The 17,301-nt window shown below is 43.1% G+C and overlaps 3 protein-coding genes across 7 annotated transcripts in view; 2 read left to right on the top strand and 1 right to left on the bottom strand.

The window, feature by feature from the left end:
- stab1 (stabilin 1) overlaps positions 1 to 2,122 on the top strand; it is a 21,212-nt gene extending 19,090 nt beyond the window's left edge. The window contains exons 68-70 of one of the 2 annotated variants that reach the window (XM_062458963.1): positions 7 to 108; positions 306 to 382; positions 524 to 2,122. In XM_062458963.1, the coding sequence (XP_062314947.1) occupies positions 7 to 108; positions 306 to 356 (153 nt within the window). In that variant the 3' untranslated portion in view covers positions 357 to 382; positions 524 to 2,122. Of the gene's footprint in view, positions 1 to 6; positions 109 to 305 lie in introns of both variants that reach the window. The other variant, XM_062458955.1, reaches the window with a different exon arrangement.
- On the bottom strand, positions 1,006 to 10,074 carry ccdc71 (coiled-coil domain containing 71). 2 transcript variants are annotated; one of them, XM_062459065.1, is made up of 3 exons: positions 9,933 to 10,022; positions 4,409 to 4,485; positions 1,006 to 2,882 (listed from the first exon to the last, which is right to left on the bottom strand). In XM_062459065.1, the coding sequence occupies exons 1-3, from the start codon at positions 10,005 to 10,007 to the stop codon at positions 1,829 to 1,831; spliced, it is 1,206 nt and encodes a 401-aa protein (XP_062315049.1). In that variant the 5' UTR covers positions 10,008 to 10,022; the 3' UTR covers positions 1,006 to 1,828. The 2 variants fall into 2 exon arrangements, with proteins under 2 accessions (XP_062315049.1, XP_062315059.1); XM_062459075.1 differs by lacking the exon at positions 4,409 to 4,485 and having other exon boundaries at positions 9,933 to 10,074.
- brpf3a (bromodomain and PHD finger containing, 3a) lies at positions 10,029 to 17,301 on the top strand. 3 transcript variants are annotated; one of them, XM_062458984.1, is made up of 14 exons: positions 10,044 to 10,456; positions 11,179 to 12,715; positions 12,848 to 13,004; positions 13,100 to 13,231; positions 13,338 to 13,466; positions 13,562 to 13,874; positions 14,012 to 14,323; positions 14,447 to 14,995; positions 15,102 to 15,171; positions 15,291 to 15,373; positions 15,485 to 15,582; positions 15,691 to 15,845; positions 15,993 to 16,066; positions 16,211 to 17,301. In XM_062458984.1, the coding sequence occupies exons 2-14, from the start codon at positions 11,196 to 11,198 to the stop codon at positions 16,222 to 16,224; spliced, it is 3,606 nt and encodes a 1,201-aa protein (XP_062314968.1). In that variant the 5' UTR covers positions 10,044 to 10,456; positions 11,179 to 11,195; the 3' UTR covers positions 16,225 to 17,301. The 3 variants fall into 3 exon arrangements, with proteins under 3 accessions (XP_062314978.1, XP_062314968.1, XP_062314960.1); XM_062458976.1 differs by having other exon boundaries at positions 10,053 to 10,456; positions 15,993 to 17,301; XM_062458994.1 differs by lacking the exons at positions 15,993 to 16,066; positions 16,211 to 17,301 and having other exon boundaries at positions 10,029 to 10,456; positions 15,513 to 15,582; positions 15,691 to 15,826.

Genomic DNA, 17,301 nt, shown 5'->3' with positions numbered 1-17,301 from the left:
TTATAGAATGAAGATGAGGGTGCTTCTTCCAGAGGAGGCAAACCAGCCCTGGTGTCCATTCCTAACCCCCTGTATAGTGGCTCCCAAGCATTTGTAGAGCCCTTTGGTGTAAGTATTCCAGTTTGTACTTGAATCCCTGAGCTCCACTTGCTTACCCACAGCTGGTGCAGGAAGCTTCAGTAGAAGCACACTAGAGAATCAAAGACATTTAAAAAATAGCTGAGAAATGGATGTGTGTAAAAAAAAGGCAACAATTATAGCAGTACAGTTCCTACTAGAAATGTAATGGTTTAATATAATTTCAGGACTCTGGACAAGAGGACGAAGCGTCTGGACCACCCCTAATTCTTGAGTAGTGTTAGCATGACCATATTTTGTCTAAGTATGTTTGTGGATGATTTCCCGAACGAGATTTATGAGAGCAGTTTAAATATTCATTATTTAGCAGGGAAATTCATTACTTTAAAGCTTAGATTTCACAGCTACTGACATTCTATTCTCCCCTCCTCCAACATCCACGCAGAGCAAACCCATCCCCCACACAGAGGAAGCTGCCTGTTGGCAGGAGAATGGAACTAGCTCTTGGAACTAGCTCGACAACCAGACTAATACAATTAAAAGGCAAATAAAGATTCCTGACAGTACATGCCATTTTGAAATTTCAGCATATAGGCATCTTAATGACTGACAATTAAATGTAAAATAAATAGAATTGACATACATTTCTTGGAATAATTGCGATAATGTGTGAAGGACCAATGCTTCTTCTGATTTATCTGTGACACACAGAAGCCAGTACTACTTTGTTTCCAATCAAACAAGTGGGAATTACATTTTTCTAAATGTTGAAAATCCTTCTCAAGTAACCCCAAAGGAGATGCAAGTTTAGGAAAAGCATTTGTGTTAGTGATTTACACTCCCTTTATCGTCTACAGTCTGGGTTTCGACTAGTCCCTTTCATATACTAATGTGATTTGTAAGTTTCTGAAAAAGTGATACTATGACTGAACTTTTCCAATCAATTTATTGAGGCATCTCTTAAAATGCTACATAAAATACAATATAGCTGCTGCACTTTACAATAAGAAACCGTAAACAGTATGAATTGGACATTATCAGGAGAGTACCATCATGGAATGCTGTTAGAGGGTAAAGAAATCCAAAACCATTGTGCAAATTCCTGATGTGAATTAGGCCCAAACCATCAAAACTCGTTTTTTTCCAAAAGACCTTGACATCAACATACTGTTGGCAATACAGGAAGGCAAAAGATACCTAGGTCTTGTTTTAAACTGTTACATCAAATAATTTCGAAAAATCTTCCAACATTTTGGCAACAAAGGATAGTAGAAAAGGAAAACTGTCAAAAGTTAGCACCATCAGGATCTTAGATCGGGTTTGAAAGTCAGAAAAACGTCATCTACTCTTTGGCACTCCAAAGTTCTCAACAAAGCACATTTTGTTTGGAATTTCTGACAAATGTCAGCCAAAAAGAACTTCTGCTCTGAAAACTACAAAAATGAAATGATTAATAAGGAGCTATTTGGCAAACAAAGTATTATAAGCCTTGCTAAAAATCCTTCCTGAAAATTGTAACTGAACAGGCTGCAAAAAGTGTTTAACCCTAACTTAAAAGAAACCAGTGTGGAAGCAAAATGTTTGTCTGGTTTCTAATGTGATTATAGTTTACTTTTAACAAAATGTTTTTGTATGTGGACAGCATAACAGTCCTATAAGTTTTGACCAGGCAGCAAATAGACATGGGCTAACTCAGAAATGTCTTGCAACATAGAAGCCAGGGTAAATTGCAGCAGTCACCCCAGACATCTTATCTATGATCTACTTGGTAAGCCACAACAAGGGGTTGAATCTTTATAACAGGTGACAAATCTACTTGCAAGATCATTTGTGCATTCCTCCTCATCTCCTCAACTGATAAAGTATTGTCCACCTTAATGACTTTCCACCTGAGACTATTCTCATCCAGCCTGCATTCAGAATCCCGCCGTCTGTTCATCAGCCACATGGGCTCGGACATGCACCGCTCTTTGGAACAGTTCAGCCCCCTTTGTGCTCCATCAGCTCTCCATCCCAGTTCATTGCTCGTCATGTCCATGTCACACATATTGGCAAACATGATGGGGGCTGAGTCTCCAATGAGAGTGCTGTCTACTCTGACTGGACAGGAGACCATTCTTGGACTTAGCAAGGCCACTGCTGTTGGCATTCTACCAGCACCCTGTGAAGGCTGTAGGGGTATTCCTGTACGTGTTGGAGGATGCTTCGAGTCGTCAGCAGACATTCCTACAGAGTTCCAATCTGTGTGAATTTGAAGTCTGGCCGTATGTCCTGCTGGCAAGCCTTTGATATTTGTCAATCTCAGGCAGTGCTGCACCTGGGATGCTTCCACAGTCAGAAATGGGGGTCTGGAGGTGACTGCATCCTTGAACCGCTCTTGCGAGAAATGCCTTGAACCAACTCTTTCCACTACACTTGACGATGTGTGCTTGATGTCCCTCTTCTTGTTGAGAGGTTTCCTTCCTTTCTTTTTGGATAACCTTTGGTTCTTTTCTAATGATTTGTGCATGTCTGCAGGGAGTGGTCTTGTTGTAGATGACTTGTACCCATAAACATCCATACTTCTTAAGACTGTAGGTTTGTGTCCCTCTTCCTTTAACCCTTGGAGAAAGGAGACAAGCTCCTCAGTATCCGCAATATCCTTGGACACTGGATTGAAGATCTGCAACGCCTCAATGAGCACAGTTTGTCCAGCTGAGGAAATCCTGGACCAGGAGCTCAAGGCCCTTTCCACTACACGTTCTTCTCTCATGACAAATGAGAAGGGATCTTGAGGGATTCTGATGTCTGCCATATCATTCATCCTATCAAAAGATATGTTGATGATTACAATATTGAACATGAAAAGCGTATTTGCAATAGTGTCTTTTATGTTAGGAATATGTGCAATTTCCTTGTAGGGGGAAGTCAACATGCATTAGCATAGACAAACTGAGGCTGACATGCTACTCATTAGGCTACAAATTGAAGATGCTTACACAAACATTAACAATTCAAAGCTCTGAGTTCAAGGAAGTGGAAGGTAGATGCTTACACAAACATTAACAATTCAAAGCTCTGAGTTCAAGGAAGTGGAAGGTAGATTGTTTTTTTAAGATGCTTACACAAACATTAACAATTCAAAGCTCTGAGTTCAAGGAAGTGGAAGGTAGATTGTTTTTTTACAACAAAAACAGGAAATTTGACTTACCAAAAATGCTAGTGGACTTATCTCAAATTGCTTGCAAAAATCTACATAAGAGTACTATGACTTGTGTAAACGTTTTAGCCATTTGCCCTAAGAAAATCTTAACCAGAACTAGGCCCTACCATTTAAATCAGCGATACAATCCTAATGACCAAATCCTGTACAAGCTCCAGGTAAAGTCCATTTTCATGGACCAACCAACAGTTATAGAGCTGCTAGTCACAGCTATAGTGAAGACATAGAAAATAGGCTAACACTTGTCAGAAATCTTTAGGCCTATCTATTACAATACAAAACTGTAAGTGTTAATGTCATTAGAAACAATGGAAGCTGATGATCTTCAAAACGCTTTAGTATTGGTCCTTGTGGAAGCATTGTGATCTCATTTCTGAAACCTGACTGGAACTGAACATCACATAACCCAACCTGGGGCTTGTTCCATGAAAGCTGCTCAAAAAAACCGGGACCCACCAATTTCGGCTTTATCCCTTCATAGTAAAAAGTTGTAGGTGTTTTTTTTATTGATTAAATAACATTTATAGAGTCAATGAAATGCGCCAATTGAAACTCCCCAATTATGTTAATAATTCTAGCTTGTTGTAAAATGTTAACAACGGAGGGGGATAGTATTCAAATCAAATGTGATATTTGCATCCGAATGCCAGGGATGTATACCCAACCATCTCCTTTTTCATTGATGGCCAAAGCACAGACTGCCCAGAGCCTTATCTATGAGAGTCATAGGCAGTGTTGAAGATAGTGCCAGTCGGCAAGGCTGGGGCAGCTGGAGCCAAAACAATGAAGAGGATGGGGGACTAGCACAGCTCCCCCCCATTTTGGAAGCCAAATAAAAACTGCATAATTATGTTCCGTTCACCTAAATGAATGTAGTTTAGTAATCTAAGATTTATCGTACACATTTGCCAAGGCTGCGTGTTGAATCCCCTCCTTAACTCCCTGTACACTCATGACAGCGTAGCTGCACACAGCTCCAAAGTAATAACATTTGCCGATGATAATTGACAACGACAAGATGGCCTACAGGGAAGAGGTCAATAGTCGTCTTGGCACAATGGTGCCAAGACGACCTCTTTCTTAATATCGCCAAGACCACGGAGCAGGAGGGAAAAGTGACAGGCTCACCCATCGGGATGATTGAATCTGCAGTAGAGGGTAAATAGCTTTAAATTCCTCTGCATCCACATCGACGAGGACCTCTCCTGGACCGAGCACACAGGCAGTCTGGTGAGGCATTCGACACGGGGGCCCAAATCCATAAGTCATTGTGCAGGGGCACTGTGGAAAGCAACTTGACTGGCTGTATTTGTACTTGGTATGGAAACTGGACCAAGCAGAACCTCACTGCGCTGCAGAGGGTACTGTGGTCAGCCCAGTAGCCATGATCCGAGACAGATTCCCCCAGGACATTAGGCTTATTTCATGAACAAATACGCCCCAAGTTTTTCATTTGTGCAGGGTATAATTATATAAAAGTTTACACTGTAATTAGGCCCATTTAGTGTTGTAGAGTTATATGTAATTATTTATGATGGTAGTCATTTGATTATATAGTTGTATATTACAAATATATATGTATCCCCACATTTCTTTTTATTGTAATTCATTTATTTTACTATATATTATGTATCCTAGCTTCAACTGTCCAGTTGGGACAATTCAATTATAGTCTACTTCATTTATACCTGTACAACTGGATGTAACAATAAACCTAACTGACAAACAAATGTAAAACTACAGAAACCACTTGCAGAAAAGTTTGACCACTAGAATAAGTGACACATCAAATTCTCCAGCTCCTCAAAAATGTATTAGCTCAGTCACCTGTTGGCCAAAATGTGTTGCTAGCTAGCAAATCTTAGAGGATGATACTTGAGACAATAACCTCCCAATGTCAGAGTATTTCAAAAAGGCACCAGGGGCCCGTTCTCCGTACGCCGCTAACTCAGTTAGCTGGATTTGATTGTTGACGATTTGTCATTATCTTGGATTGTTCGGTTCTTCGAAGCTCATCCTGGACTTGCTGTCATAGCAACAGGTCCGTAAACTTAAACCTGCTCGGGAGCAGGTTTATTTTATGTAAACACGATTAGTCTGAGGCTTTACAAGCAGAGGTGATACAGGAAGTCTGTCACAGACATGTCTTGTCCGTTTTTACTACAGGAACCTGTTGCAGAAGGTGCAAGAATAATTAGCAGAATTTAACATGAAACCGAATTAATTGCTCATTGCGTGATAGATAGGCTCCTTAAGCACAGCGCGATATGCTAGCCTATACTTTTTGAGAGGATAGCCTATCGTTTTTTTGTGAGGGTGTCATTTACATAATACATTTGTTCAAACCACATCATATGACATTAAAGATGATAAATGAAAATATGAAAGTATGAAAAAAAGCATAGGCCTAGCTTACTGTAATAAGCGATAAAACGCGTCACGCCTCTACATTTAATTTGGTCTGCTACTTTTTGCCAGCACTCTTTCTTGGATTTTGCAGACTTTGAGGTGTTCCCTGGCGTTCTGATAAAATCTTCAAATTCGGAGTAACCTTCGAGCAAGCTGTTGCTCTGTTGCGGAAAAAAACAGGGCGCTCATTTTGGCCACGGTGAGCAGCCATAGACTTATGTGAGCAGCCAATAGCAGCGTTGCTGATCAAGGTTTCTACTATCGATACATACCCCCTTTTAGACCAACGTATAACTCAATCCAGCTATACTAATCATAAACAACAAGTGTGTTCGAAGAACCGAACTAGCCAGATCATGATAAGCAAGATGATGTCATCTTGGATGTGTCATTTGATCTCGGATGTAATAAGCGGCGTACGGAGAACGGGCCCCAGAGGTCACAAATTTCCTCATGTTTTTACTACCAAATAATAAAGATAACACTTCTGCTAAGCATGACAAACGGTTAACAAGTTATGAAAGGAGTCCAAGGTGTGGCTAAAGGGTAGGGGCGGGGCTCGGCCAATACCAATAGAAAACTAATATGAAAAACAGCTGGATCTAATAACAAACCCTACCAGGCTCTACAATAACAAACATTTCATCAGTTATGAAAGGGGACCTGGGCCCCGTTCGTCGTAAGGGTTGAAGCTAAGTTAATCAATTGTCCCTTTAGCCCGTTAACATTAGCGAGATGAGTGAGAACAGCAAATATCGGTTCGTCAACGGCTGATCCGCATCCAAATCATGTGGTTAATTTCAATCAGGCTAAACTTATCAGGGAAATTGCACGTGCACGTCCTACTTCAAAAGGCAGGAAAGGTCGATAACCAAAACCGTGATTTTCTAACGGTATGATGGCGGAAAAGACAAAAGAGAGAGCGGTGATAGGCTATCTCGCCATCCGAGCAAACTATTATAATGAGTCTCTACGAAGACAATAAGCATATTATCATGGCTAAGTCAAACACCGCCACCGCTGCCAGAGCAAGACAAGAAGCTTGGCAAAAAATTGCCGATAAGCTAAATGCGAAAGTTTTGGGGAAATGTATAAGCTCATCTTAAGTGCCTCATTACCCCAATCAATCAGATCACATTTCTTTAAATGTGCCTGCTGGCAGTAGGCTTAATGGAAATTAATAATCGAATGAGATCTTGCTAGCGAAAATAATGATCTCAACTCTTTCAGAATAAGTAGGCTAGATAAAAACAAGGCCAAAGAGTATCTAATTGATACGAATTCATAGACACTTATGAGGATATATGTATAGGCTACTGCGCTTACACACATATATATATATATATATATATATATATATATATATATATATATATATATATATATATATATATATATATATATATATATATATATATATATATATATATATATATATATATATATATATATATATATATATATATATATAGGCCTATGTGTAAATCCCTCTTTGATTTCATTGACTGTATATGCATGTAGGCCTATGTGTAAATCCCTCTTTGATTTCATTGACTGGGACATGGCCAGGGAATATGATGAATTGATTCATCAGCTGGTTAAGCGCCAAGTACACTTTTCTTACAGCAACGCATGCTGCGGCTTTGCCAATGTTTTCTGCATCGCCTATACTGTATAAAAATGTAGCCTATACGTGACGCAAAAAACCTGAAGGCTATGCAGTCTGAAGCACAGTTAAAGTTTCAAGTAGTAGCTTTATTGTCAATTTCTTCACATGTCAAGACATAAAAGGAATCGATATGACGTTTCCCACTCTCCCACAGTGAAACATATAAAAAGCACAGGCACAACAGATAAGACAAGACATTTCGTAAAACATAGCGTTACATATTCACATACAGCAGCATAAGCTCATAATAAAGCATAAAGCTTGCTGCGGCGTGTGATATTTGCAATGTACGGCCCGAGGCGATTGTACGGTTCTTCGCGATTGGCAATCGCGAAGAACTCTATTGGTATGGAAAGCTAATCGAACTAAATTATAGCTCCTTGGTCAACTGGGTCTCTCAAAAAGAGAGCTGCCATGTTATTTTCTGGGGGTGTGGCAAGCTTATCCAGCTACACTTACGTTAGCCTGCTCTGGAGCAGGTTAGTGCTAATTGATATGTTACTATGGTGATTTATCGAAAGTTGCTTCCACGAACCAAAAAGAGGGGCGTTTTTTTATCGTAGCCTGAAAATTAGCTCGCTAAACCGCTTAGCGAGCTACGACGAATACCCCCCTGGTAAAGTGGTGTGTGTCTTTCTACAAAGTTTGGACATGTTAAGTGAATCCATTTAGATGTTTTCCCACGTAGGAGGGGACGTTATTGTGACTTGCATAATGTTCCCTAAAAGTTATCTAAATGTGACGAACGTCCCGAACCTTTACAGAACATTGGGGACGTTTTAAAACGTTCTCATTTGGTTCTGTACGTACTTTTTTAAAGTTTCCTGTATGACTTTATGGAGACGTTCCATGTTCGTTATTTTGTGGTCACACTGCAAACAATACAAATATGACATTTGGGACTTTTAAAGAACGTCCCCATATAGTTCCCTGATAGTCACATGGGGACGTTCTGTGTATGACATTGGGGGAACGTTGTTTTGGTTATTTTATGGTCACATACAACTTTGGCTATATTCACGTGCGTCGTACAATTTTAAACCAAAACGAGGCTATTACGAGATGGACGGAAGATCTTGGTTGCTTTTTTATGGTAAGATGTGAAAGCTTACGGTAAATAGGTATATACTAATAACATGTGTCATCGGAACACATACTAAAATCAAAATAAGCATCGGCAAATGATTTCTTCTAATCTCTGTGCTCTATTTCAAACGTCGCAGATACGTCGGCTCATCGTCGGCTCATCACTGACTGAGCAAGAACGTTCCATAACGAGCAGCCAGAGACTCGCGAGTCAGAGGCGCTCAGTTTTTAAACCGTCATTTATCTTCACATTAGAAGGAGCAGTATTATTCGTTGTTAGGTAAGTAAATGGAAGTAGAAAAATATCAAAATGTTTTGCGATAACTATTGCTTGTAGCCTATGCCTACAACAATGTGTAAATTTACTGTAATGAGCTAGGTTTGAGTGAACTCTAGGCTATAGCTAGAGCTAGCGCAAGGGACCCCAACCGGCTACAGTACAGTACAGTACAGTAGGCTAGCTCTCGACACACTGGTCAGAAATGTTAAAGGGATGTAGCTAGCTAATAGAGAAAAATAAACATATACATGTTATGTCAAAGCGTTGTATTGTAATAAGTAACTAGGCATACATACACATAGGCTAACACATTCTGGTTTAACAGTGATGTCGGATGTTTTTTGCAATTGCACCTTTTTGTGATTGGCCACTCCCATTGCCACGGACAACTGGCATGAACACATGCACACACTTGACCTCTATGCCTAATTTCAGTCTCTTAGGGAGAAAACTGGCTGCCAAAGGTTGGGGAAATTTGTCGACCAACCATACAGAGCTGCTGTTAAATAAACAGCAGATAAAAAAATAAAAAATAAAGTAATTTGCATATCAGATCAGCGATCTCATCGTTGTAGTAACTCAGCAGTGGTTATTTTCCTGGTTACATCTAACAAAGTTAAATAATACCATAACTATAACCTACATTTTTTATGCACATTTGACTGAAGTGTGGTCAGGTGGCTGAGTGGTTAGGGAGTCGGGCTATTAATCAGAAGGTTGTTGGTTCGATTCCTGGCCATGCAAAATGACTTGTGTCCTTGGGCAAGGCACTTCACCCTACTTGCCTCTGGGAGAATGTCCCTGTACTTACTGTAAGTCGCTCTGGATAAGAGCGTCTGCTAAATGACTAAATGTAATGTAAATGTAATGTAAGTGACATTCCCACTTTAGTTTGCATATTTGCGAACGGACTCGTGAGCGCCCCCTCGGACAACCCAACAAGCTACATTTTTATCCATCACCGAACATTTGCGTTTACAAACGCGAAAAGCACACCTTAGCTAGCTCGCTATACCTCGGCGCCTCACTACTGCCCCTCTTCCAGACCTAGCAACAATAAAATACCGACACGACTGGCAAAACTATGCAGACGTTAGTTTTCATGGGTTCACGTTGTTTGATGGTGCTCACATTCTACACAAATATAGGCCACACATATTTGGAGAAATGTACATGAAACACGAAAGACAGAATTAATCGTTTCTTACTTGACTTTCAGTGCTTACACGCAGGCATCCTTTTTTCCAGTAGCAGAAGCTCACAGTAAAATGGCTGCAAAACATTGGTGCGTTGAGGGAGGTTCAGGGCGCGTTATATGCGCGTTGAATTTGCGACTCACAATTGGCTGTGCTCGATTTTTCTAAAGGGGCGTATTTTCAAGCCATCTTGACTGAAGCCTAATTTCAACGTACATTGACCTGACACTGACTAATGTCACTAATTAAAGCTATTCTACGTCTAAAATGTCTCAGTCACAGATATGAAACCAGGCAGAGTCTGGGCATTTGTCCGAAGACAGTAAGAAAGACTGGAGTACAGAAGATGACGCTGTCGCCCCTGAAAATACCGGCGGCTAGCTTGCCTGTGGCATAGCTTGTTTAGCATGTCTACTTCGGTCGTAGTGTACTAGCTAGCTACGGTCGGACCTAGCATTATTAGCTAGCAGTAGTAAGCTAGCTGTCATTCGCACCATTCTGTGGTTCGTGCATTCTAGACGGTTGTGCTCAACAAGGTAAATTATTTTTGTGATTTTATTAAGGTTGGATGTGGTTTAGAAAAAGTTGCTATATTATATTTCGCGAGACCTAGTGTCCTGTCTGAGCAGGTAAATAAGGTAGTCTGTTAAAACGCGCTGCACTAATGCTACCTAGCTGCTGCACATCTGAAGGACTATTTTGACTATTTGGAGGCCTTTAGTGCGGTCTACGGTATTCTGACATCTGCAGAGTATAAGGCAAAGTTCACAGTTTAAACAAGGCCCTTGCGAACAGGTTATGTTTCCAGTGATTTGTGCAGTTTTTCAACTAGCAAAATGAGCGTTAGATCTATGTTGTTGTTTGGATAAAATGGCTGACAGATGCTCTGTTTGGTATTTAGCGCCCTACAACCAAACTATGTTCAACACTAAAGGAAACATTGAAAATAGGATCATGTGATTGGGTGGAAATAAATGTGTCATCGTAACCGAGCGCTTATTGGTTGGCGTATAGCGCCTAATGCACTGTAGTCTTATCAGAAACTGTCTACCTTATCTATTGCTACTTAATGCATCTTCATGTTGATAAGTGAATTACTGTATCACAAAACATTACAATGTCTTTCGAAGCCACCTTTATTTTATAGTTATGCAGTTGGATGTTTTATTGCTTTAACCCATATGGACCCATAACCCATATTTTTTACAAAACTTCCAAGATTTATAATGCTATGACACATTATCTTTCTCTATTTTAGTGAGAGTGCTCACCCCCATGAGGAAGCTGAGAAAGCGGGGATGCCAGCCTGGAGCAAGTGGACTTGAGATGGGCAGGGGAAGGGGCAGGGGCAGGGGCAGGGGTAGGGGCAGGGGCAGGGTTAACGCAGTTCAGTTGCGGCCACCCTCACCTTACCGACTACAACTATCTCCCTCCAGAGAGACACTGACTTATGCTCAGGCCCAGAAAATGGTGGAGGTGGATCTAGATGGAAGGCTTCACAGGATCAACATAACGGACCCCCTGCCGGTCATTACAGAGGATGAGATGATGGCCCAGGACATTGCAGAGTGCAACAGCAACAAAGAAAACAGTGAGCAGACTATGAGCCGAGCTAGACCAGGGCGGAAACCCCCCAACCCCAAAGGTAGGAGGAGAGAGAGCAAAAATGCATCTCATCAGAGCCGTCGCTCTCAGCATAACGCTCAAAACCAGACCAATTCCTCCCAACACCCATCCCACCACAGTCCCCTACCCGAGCCCACATTCCGTGTGCTGGATTCCCTGTCCCCCTGTGATGCCCCTCCTCTCCCAGCTGCCTACTACCGCTACATAGAAAAGTCAGGCGAGGAGCTGGATCGTGAGGCCGAATACGACATGGACGAAGAGGACGTGGCTTGGTTGGAGATGGTCAACCAGAAGAGAGTGTCAGATGGCCACGCCTCGGTACCGGCAGACACCTTTGAGCTGCTGATCGATCGCCTGGAGAGGGAGTCGATCCTGGAGTCCCGGAGCCAGGCTCTGTCCCAGAGTGCCATCGACGAGGAGGCCTTCTGTTGTGTCTGCCTCGACGACGAGTGTCTGAACAGCAACGTGATCCTGTTCTGTGACATCTGCAACCTGGCCGTACACCAGGAGTGTTATGGTGTGCCCTACATCCCAGAGGGTCAGTGGCTTTGCCGCTGCTGCCTGCAATCCCCCTCACGCCCTGTGGACTGTGTGCTCTGTCCAAACCGGGGAGGTGCCTTTAAACAGACTAGTGATGGACGCTGGGCCCATGTTGTCTGTGCCATATGGATCCCGGAGGTGTGCTTTGCCAACACTGTGTTCCTAGAGCCTGTAGAGGGGGTGAAGAACATACCTCCAGCTCGTTGGAAGCTCACTTGTTACTTGTGCAAGCAGAAAGGGAGAGGTGCTTCCATCCAGTGCCACAAAGCTAACTGCTACAGGGCCTTCCATGTTACCTGTGCCCAGAAGGCTGGCCTCTTCATGAAGATCGACCCGGTCCGTGAGACCGGTTCCAACGGAACCACCTTCTCTGTGAAGAAGACGGCCTTCTGTGAGAACCACTCTCCGGTGGGGTTGCGGCGGGATGGGTCAGGGGATGAAGGAGTGGAAGGCAGGCTGGTGGGAGGGAGGGGTACTAGAGGGCAAAGATCCTACACTCAAAGCCCTCCGGCACCACAGAATAAAAAGACCCCCAAGGGTCAAAAGAAGAAGCCTAAGAAAGGATCTGGTGGTTCATCCCGTCGTTCTGCTGTGCCTTTGCTCCTGGTGCCTCAAATCCCCTCTCACAGGTCAGACACCAGACGGCGGATTGTTTTTCTCTTTCTAGCCTGGCAACACATCAGTCGGAGCTTTTGAAATGTATTATAACGGTCAAACGTTGCACGCACATTGAGAATTTGAATCATCATGTTTCTCAATAGGCTCAACAAGATTTGCACTGGGGTGGCTGTCCAGAGAAAGAACCAGTTCATGCAGAGGCTTCACAACTACTGGTTACTGAAACGTCAGTCACGTAATGGCATGCCCCTCATCCGGAGACTTCACTCCCATCTGCAGGCCCACAAGACTGCCGAACAGGTAAGGAGTCGAAGGGAAGAATACAAATCTCAACTTGAATTTTTTAATGCTGATTGCAAAGCTGATTCAAATGAGCCTGTACACAATTGGTTCAGAGGGAGCCAGATGAGAAGTTATGTGCTGCAAGGGAGGAGCTGCGGTACTGGCAGAAATTGCGGCAGGACCTAGAGCGAGCTAGACTTCTCGTGGAACTGATCCGCAAGAGAGAGAGGCTAAAGCGGGAACAGGTAATGAACATTGTGACTTGGAGTCTAAAATAATCCCCAGGTATGTGCTTCTTCCTTGAAGCATTCTTATTCCAACACTCCTTTTTGATTCTTCCGAACCCTCCAGATGAAAATTCAACAGGCTGTTTTGGAGCTGACGTTGACCCCTGCTCTAGTGCTGCTTCGCTCCACCATAGACCAACTCCAAGAGAAGGATACAGCAAAGATTTTCTCACAGCCAGTCAACCTGACAGAGGTTTGTTGGGTTCCCCCCAAAAAGGTATTTGGGATTTTCTGTAATCAGTCTTTTTGTCGCTAATAAGTGTTGCTTATATTATTCATTTTAACAAGGTACCGGACTATTTGGAGTTTATTTCCCAGCCTATGGACCTCTCCACCATGCGTGAGAAACTGGAGGCCCATGCGTACCGTTCAATAGCAGACCTGGAGAGCGACTTCAACCTCATGGTCTCCAACTGCTTGAGGTACAACTCCAAGGACACCATGTTCCACCGAGCGGCCCTGCACCTGCGGGAGGTGGGAGGAGCCATCCTCCGCCATGCCCACAGACAGTCCCAGAGCATCGGGCTTGACCCCACCACCGGCATGCACCTCCCAGAGGCTCCCAACAAGAACAGCTTCTACCAATGCACCTGGGAAGATGGTGAGGGAGAGGGCTGGCCAAAGCTTGGCAATGTCAAACTCCTTGTATCTCCATTTTGCCATCACGTCACATATCTCATCCCTTTAACCCCTCTTTCCCTCTCCCCATCCCTCTCTTTACGTATTCTTATTTCATAGTGGACACTCTGTTGGATCCAGAGAACAGGTTCCACTTGTCCTCAGAGGAGCAGCTGAAGGCCCTGCTGGATAAACTGGACATTGTTACGTCCATGTGCTGCAGCGGAGGACGGACCAAGCGCATGAGGTTATTGCGCAGAGAGATTAACACGGTCCGGCACAAGATGAACCAGCAGCAACGCAACTGCGCGTCACTCAACGGGAATGACCTAAAGGAAGAGGAGGAGCAGGAGGAAGAGGAGCAGGAAAAGAAGGGAAGGCCGGATCATGTGAATCACAGTCCTATAACATCAGCATTTACCCCAGGGACAGGTACATGAGGAGACAAAAGGGCCAAAATACTATTCCAGTGTTCCCTTGACAATGGCTCTGCCATTACTCGGTTATATTTATGATTGCTCTAATAACCTACATTTCTCCCACTCCTCTATCCAGATGACTCTCCTCCAGTACTAGAGCCTACCTGCCCAGCATCATCCCCCCTGCCAGGAGACGCCCCACCTGAACCACCTGTCCTGGGTATCGTGACTGGAGTGCGAAGGTCGCCTGGACGCTCCTACAAGCGCCAGAGATCTGCCCGCAGTGGAAGCAGAGGCCAGGATGACGAGGATGTCTCTGAGGTGGAGGACACTCCCTGCCCACAGAATCAGACTGTTCCCACGGCCCCCTCTCTGGAGACCCCGCCCCCCCCTCTTATAGCAGGGGTCGGCCGTCGCACCTCTGTTCTGTTCAAGAAAGCTAAAAATGGAGCGAGACCCGCAAAAAAACAAGCTCCACCTGTGCAGAATACAGGGAAACCAGAGGGGAAAACCAACGGCTTGGACAGCACCCCTGCTTTTCCTCCCTGTGCCACCCCTCTGTCTGCCCCCGCCCCCACACCCCCGCCTCCATCAGTCCACCAACTCAGATCCAGAGGGCCCAGCTCTGACAGCGAGGCAGAGAAGCCCCTCCCCCCTCTAACTCTAACCCCAGCCAAAGAGGAAGGTGAGGAGACTGAGATGGCATACACGCTATCATAAACAGGCTTCGATTGTGACCTTTTATAATAAATGATTTGTAAATGATCTCATGAATGCATTTGTTACACCAGGCTTGACAAACGGGCTTGGAAAGCACAAAGAAGATGTTTTGGAAGATCACCAGGATTACCAAAAACATAGGTGTGCGTGTGGAGATATGCAAATTGATTGCAATTTTCCTATATGTAAATCGGTTTTACATATAGGAAAATGTTTTCTCTCCCCTCAACAAACCCTTTCCTCAATCCCTATGGTTGCAGTGTCTCACCACCGAAGCGCAGTCGTGGTAAACCAGCCCTGGCAAACGTCCCAGAGGGAGAAAACGGAGACATCTCTGGCTCAGGTGTTTATGTTGACCATACTCGCAGGCAGATAACCGAAGCATGAACCGTGGTTGATCACCTGTAGAATGTGCCATTCATGTGAATTCCTTGCGTCTTGTCTGTGGGCTCAGGCAGGAGTATGCTTCTCCCCTTCGATAGTGAAACGGTGCTCACACCCCTGGACCTGGTCTGGGCCAAATGTCGTGGGTATCCGTCGTACCCAGCAATGGTGAGAGAGAATAGTGTTTTATCACTTGCCGTTCACGCTAGGTGACATAGTTGTCATCGTGCCACGTTTTCCTTGCTGAGGTACTGAAATGCGCATTGATTCCCACAGATTGTTGACGCGGACATGCCCCAGGAAGGCCTCCTTCACAATGGCATCCCAATCCCGGTGCCGCCTGTGGACGTGCTCAAATTGGGGAAGCGGAGACAAGAAGAAGCCGGGGAGAAGCTTTTCCTCGTGCTGTTCTTCGACACCAAAAGGACTTGGTAAGTCAGTGTGGAGACTGTCACACCTACTGATACATTTCACATGAGGTACTTAACTTCACTACTATATTTAAGTTGCATTTTCTACTTTTGGTTGTGTGTGTGTGTGTATTCTTTTGAAACATATCGAGTCTTGTTGCCTTACAGGCAGTGGCTGCCACGGGACAAGTTGCTGCCAATGGGAATGGATGACACTGTAGACAAACTGCGCTTGATGGAAGGCAAGAAACCTAGTGTTCGCAAGTCGGTACACACAGCATATGACCGTGCCATGATACACCTAAACCATGTGAGGGGAAACCTCACCTTTAATCCTTCCAATTTTATATGAAGGATTTTAACTTGAGAATTTTATAATTCTTCAGGGGTGCAAGCATAACCTGTTGATGACCATTGGTGGCTAGATGGCTAGTGGACGTTCTAACCAGAGGAAATGTTACTCTTTGCAATGGAAAAAGCGCATGTAACAGACTATGAGCAGGTGGACAGTGTACCTTAAATAATATGGTTTTTAGGATATCTTTTCTAGAAATGTGATTATTCATTGTGATTGCTTTTTTATTGTTTCAAACAACCACTGTTGCTATGAATCTGAGTGAATATGAAGTTTGTTTTAGGCCAAAGTGAATCTAAATCGGAGAATGTAAATATTTTATCTTCCAAAAGGGTTGGCATGATTCACAGCCTATTGAGATTGTATGTCATTGAAATATCATGCTTCTTATACATATTTTTCCACATTGTGAAGCTGTTTTTATTTTCATGTTTTTTGTATTTTATATGAAATGGGAATATTGGAGTGTGTGTTGCAGCTATTTTACTGAAGTTAGGTGTTCTGTCAAGCAAGATGATGTGCTTTTATGATGGAAATCTAAGTGGTCACTGCAACCACTTTTTAAGATCGATAACATGAACTGCCAGTGAATTTAGCAATATTTTGCATACCCAACAATGACTTGAAAGCACAATCAGATTGTTTTCAAAAGATTTTATGAGCTCTGAAGCCATAGGTATGGCAAACCTAATATATGTATATATAAACTGTGAGTTTGAGTAAAGAGCATGTGTATAGGTATTTGCACATCTTTTTGTAAATATGTAAATGTATTGTTTATATTAGAATACATGTAAGTAATTTAAGGAATGCAGAAAATCAAAATATCAGATTTTAATTTATATTGTGTGACAATGGGAAGAGTCTGTTATTTAAAAATAAATATTAAAAAGATATATGTATGAAATGCTCAATAGTTCTTTGTAACAGTGTCTATACATGTGGAGATGTCAAATGTTCCTTTAGCGGTCATTTGGCAAACCTTAGTAGTTATGTAGGCATTAGTGCACTAGCCTACCAGACTGTTTCTTAGGTGGCACAGAGGATCTTGTCAATTGAATTTTATGAAGATCTACAATGTCTGAAACAATATTTTCTCACAAGAATAAATATTGTGTTTAA

The sequence above is a fragment of the Osmerus eperlanus genome, chromosome 1, assembly GCF_963692335.1.
Source record: "Osmerus eperlanus chromosome 1, fOsmEpe2.1, whole genome shotgun sequence".
NCBI lineage: Eukaryota > Metazoa > Chordata > Actinopteri > Osmeriformes > Osmeridae > Osmerus > Osmerus eperlanus.
This window is presented reverse-complemented; position numbering and strand designations above follow the sequence as displayed.

Bases quoted from the DNA above. Each gene is read 5' to 3' on its own strand.
- brpf3a (XM_062458976.1), top strand. From the start codon at position 11,196: ATGAGGAAGCTGAGAAAGCGGGGATGCCAGCCTGGAGCAAGTGGACTT. The intron at 13,005-13,099 runs GTAAGGAGTCGA...CAATTGGTTCAG, and splicing joins CCCACAAGACTGCCGAACAG to AGGGAGCCAGATGAGAAGTT. The intron at 13,232-13,337 runs GTAATGAACATT...CGAACCCTCCAG, and splicing joins AGAGGCTAAAGCGGGAACAG to ATGAAAATTCAACAGGCTGT.
- ccdc71 (XM_062459065.1), bottom strand. From the start codon at position 10,007: ATGTTTTGCAGCCATTTTACTGTGAGCTTCTGCTACTGGAAAAAAGGA. The intron at 4,486-9,932 runs GTAAGAAACGAT...TGCTCGGTCCAG, and splicing joins GTGTAAGCACTGAAAGTCAA to GAGAGGTCCTCGTCGATGTG. The intron at 2,883-4,408 runs GTGAGCCTGTCA...ATCTTTTGATAG, and splicing joins AGATTCAATCATCCCGATGG to GATGAATGATATGGCAGACA.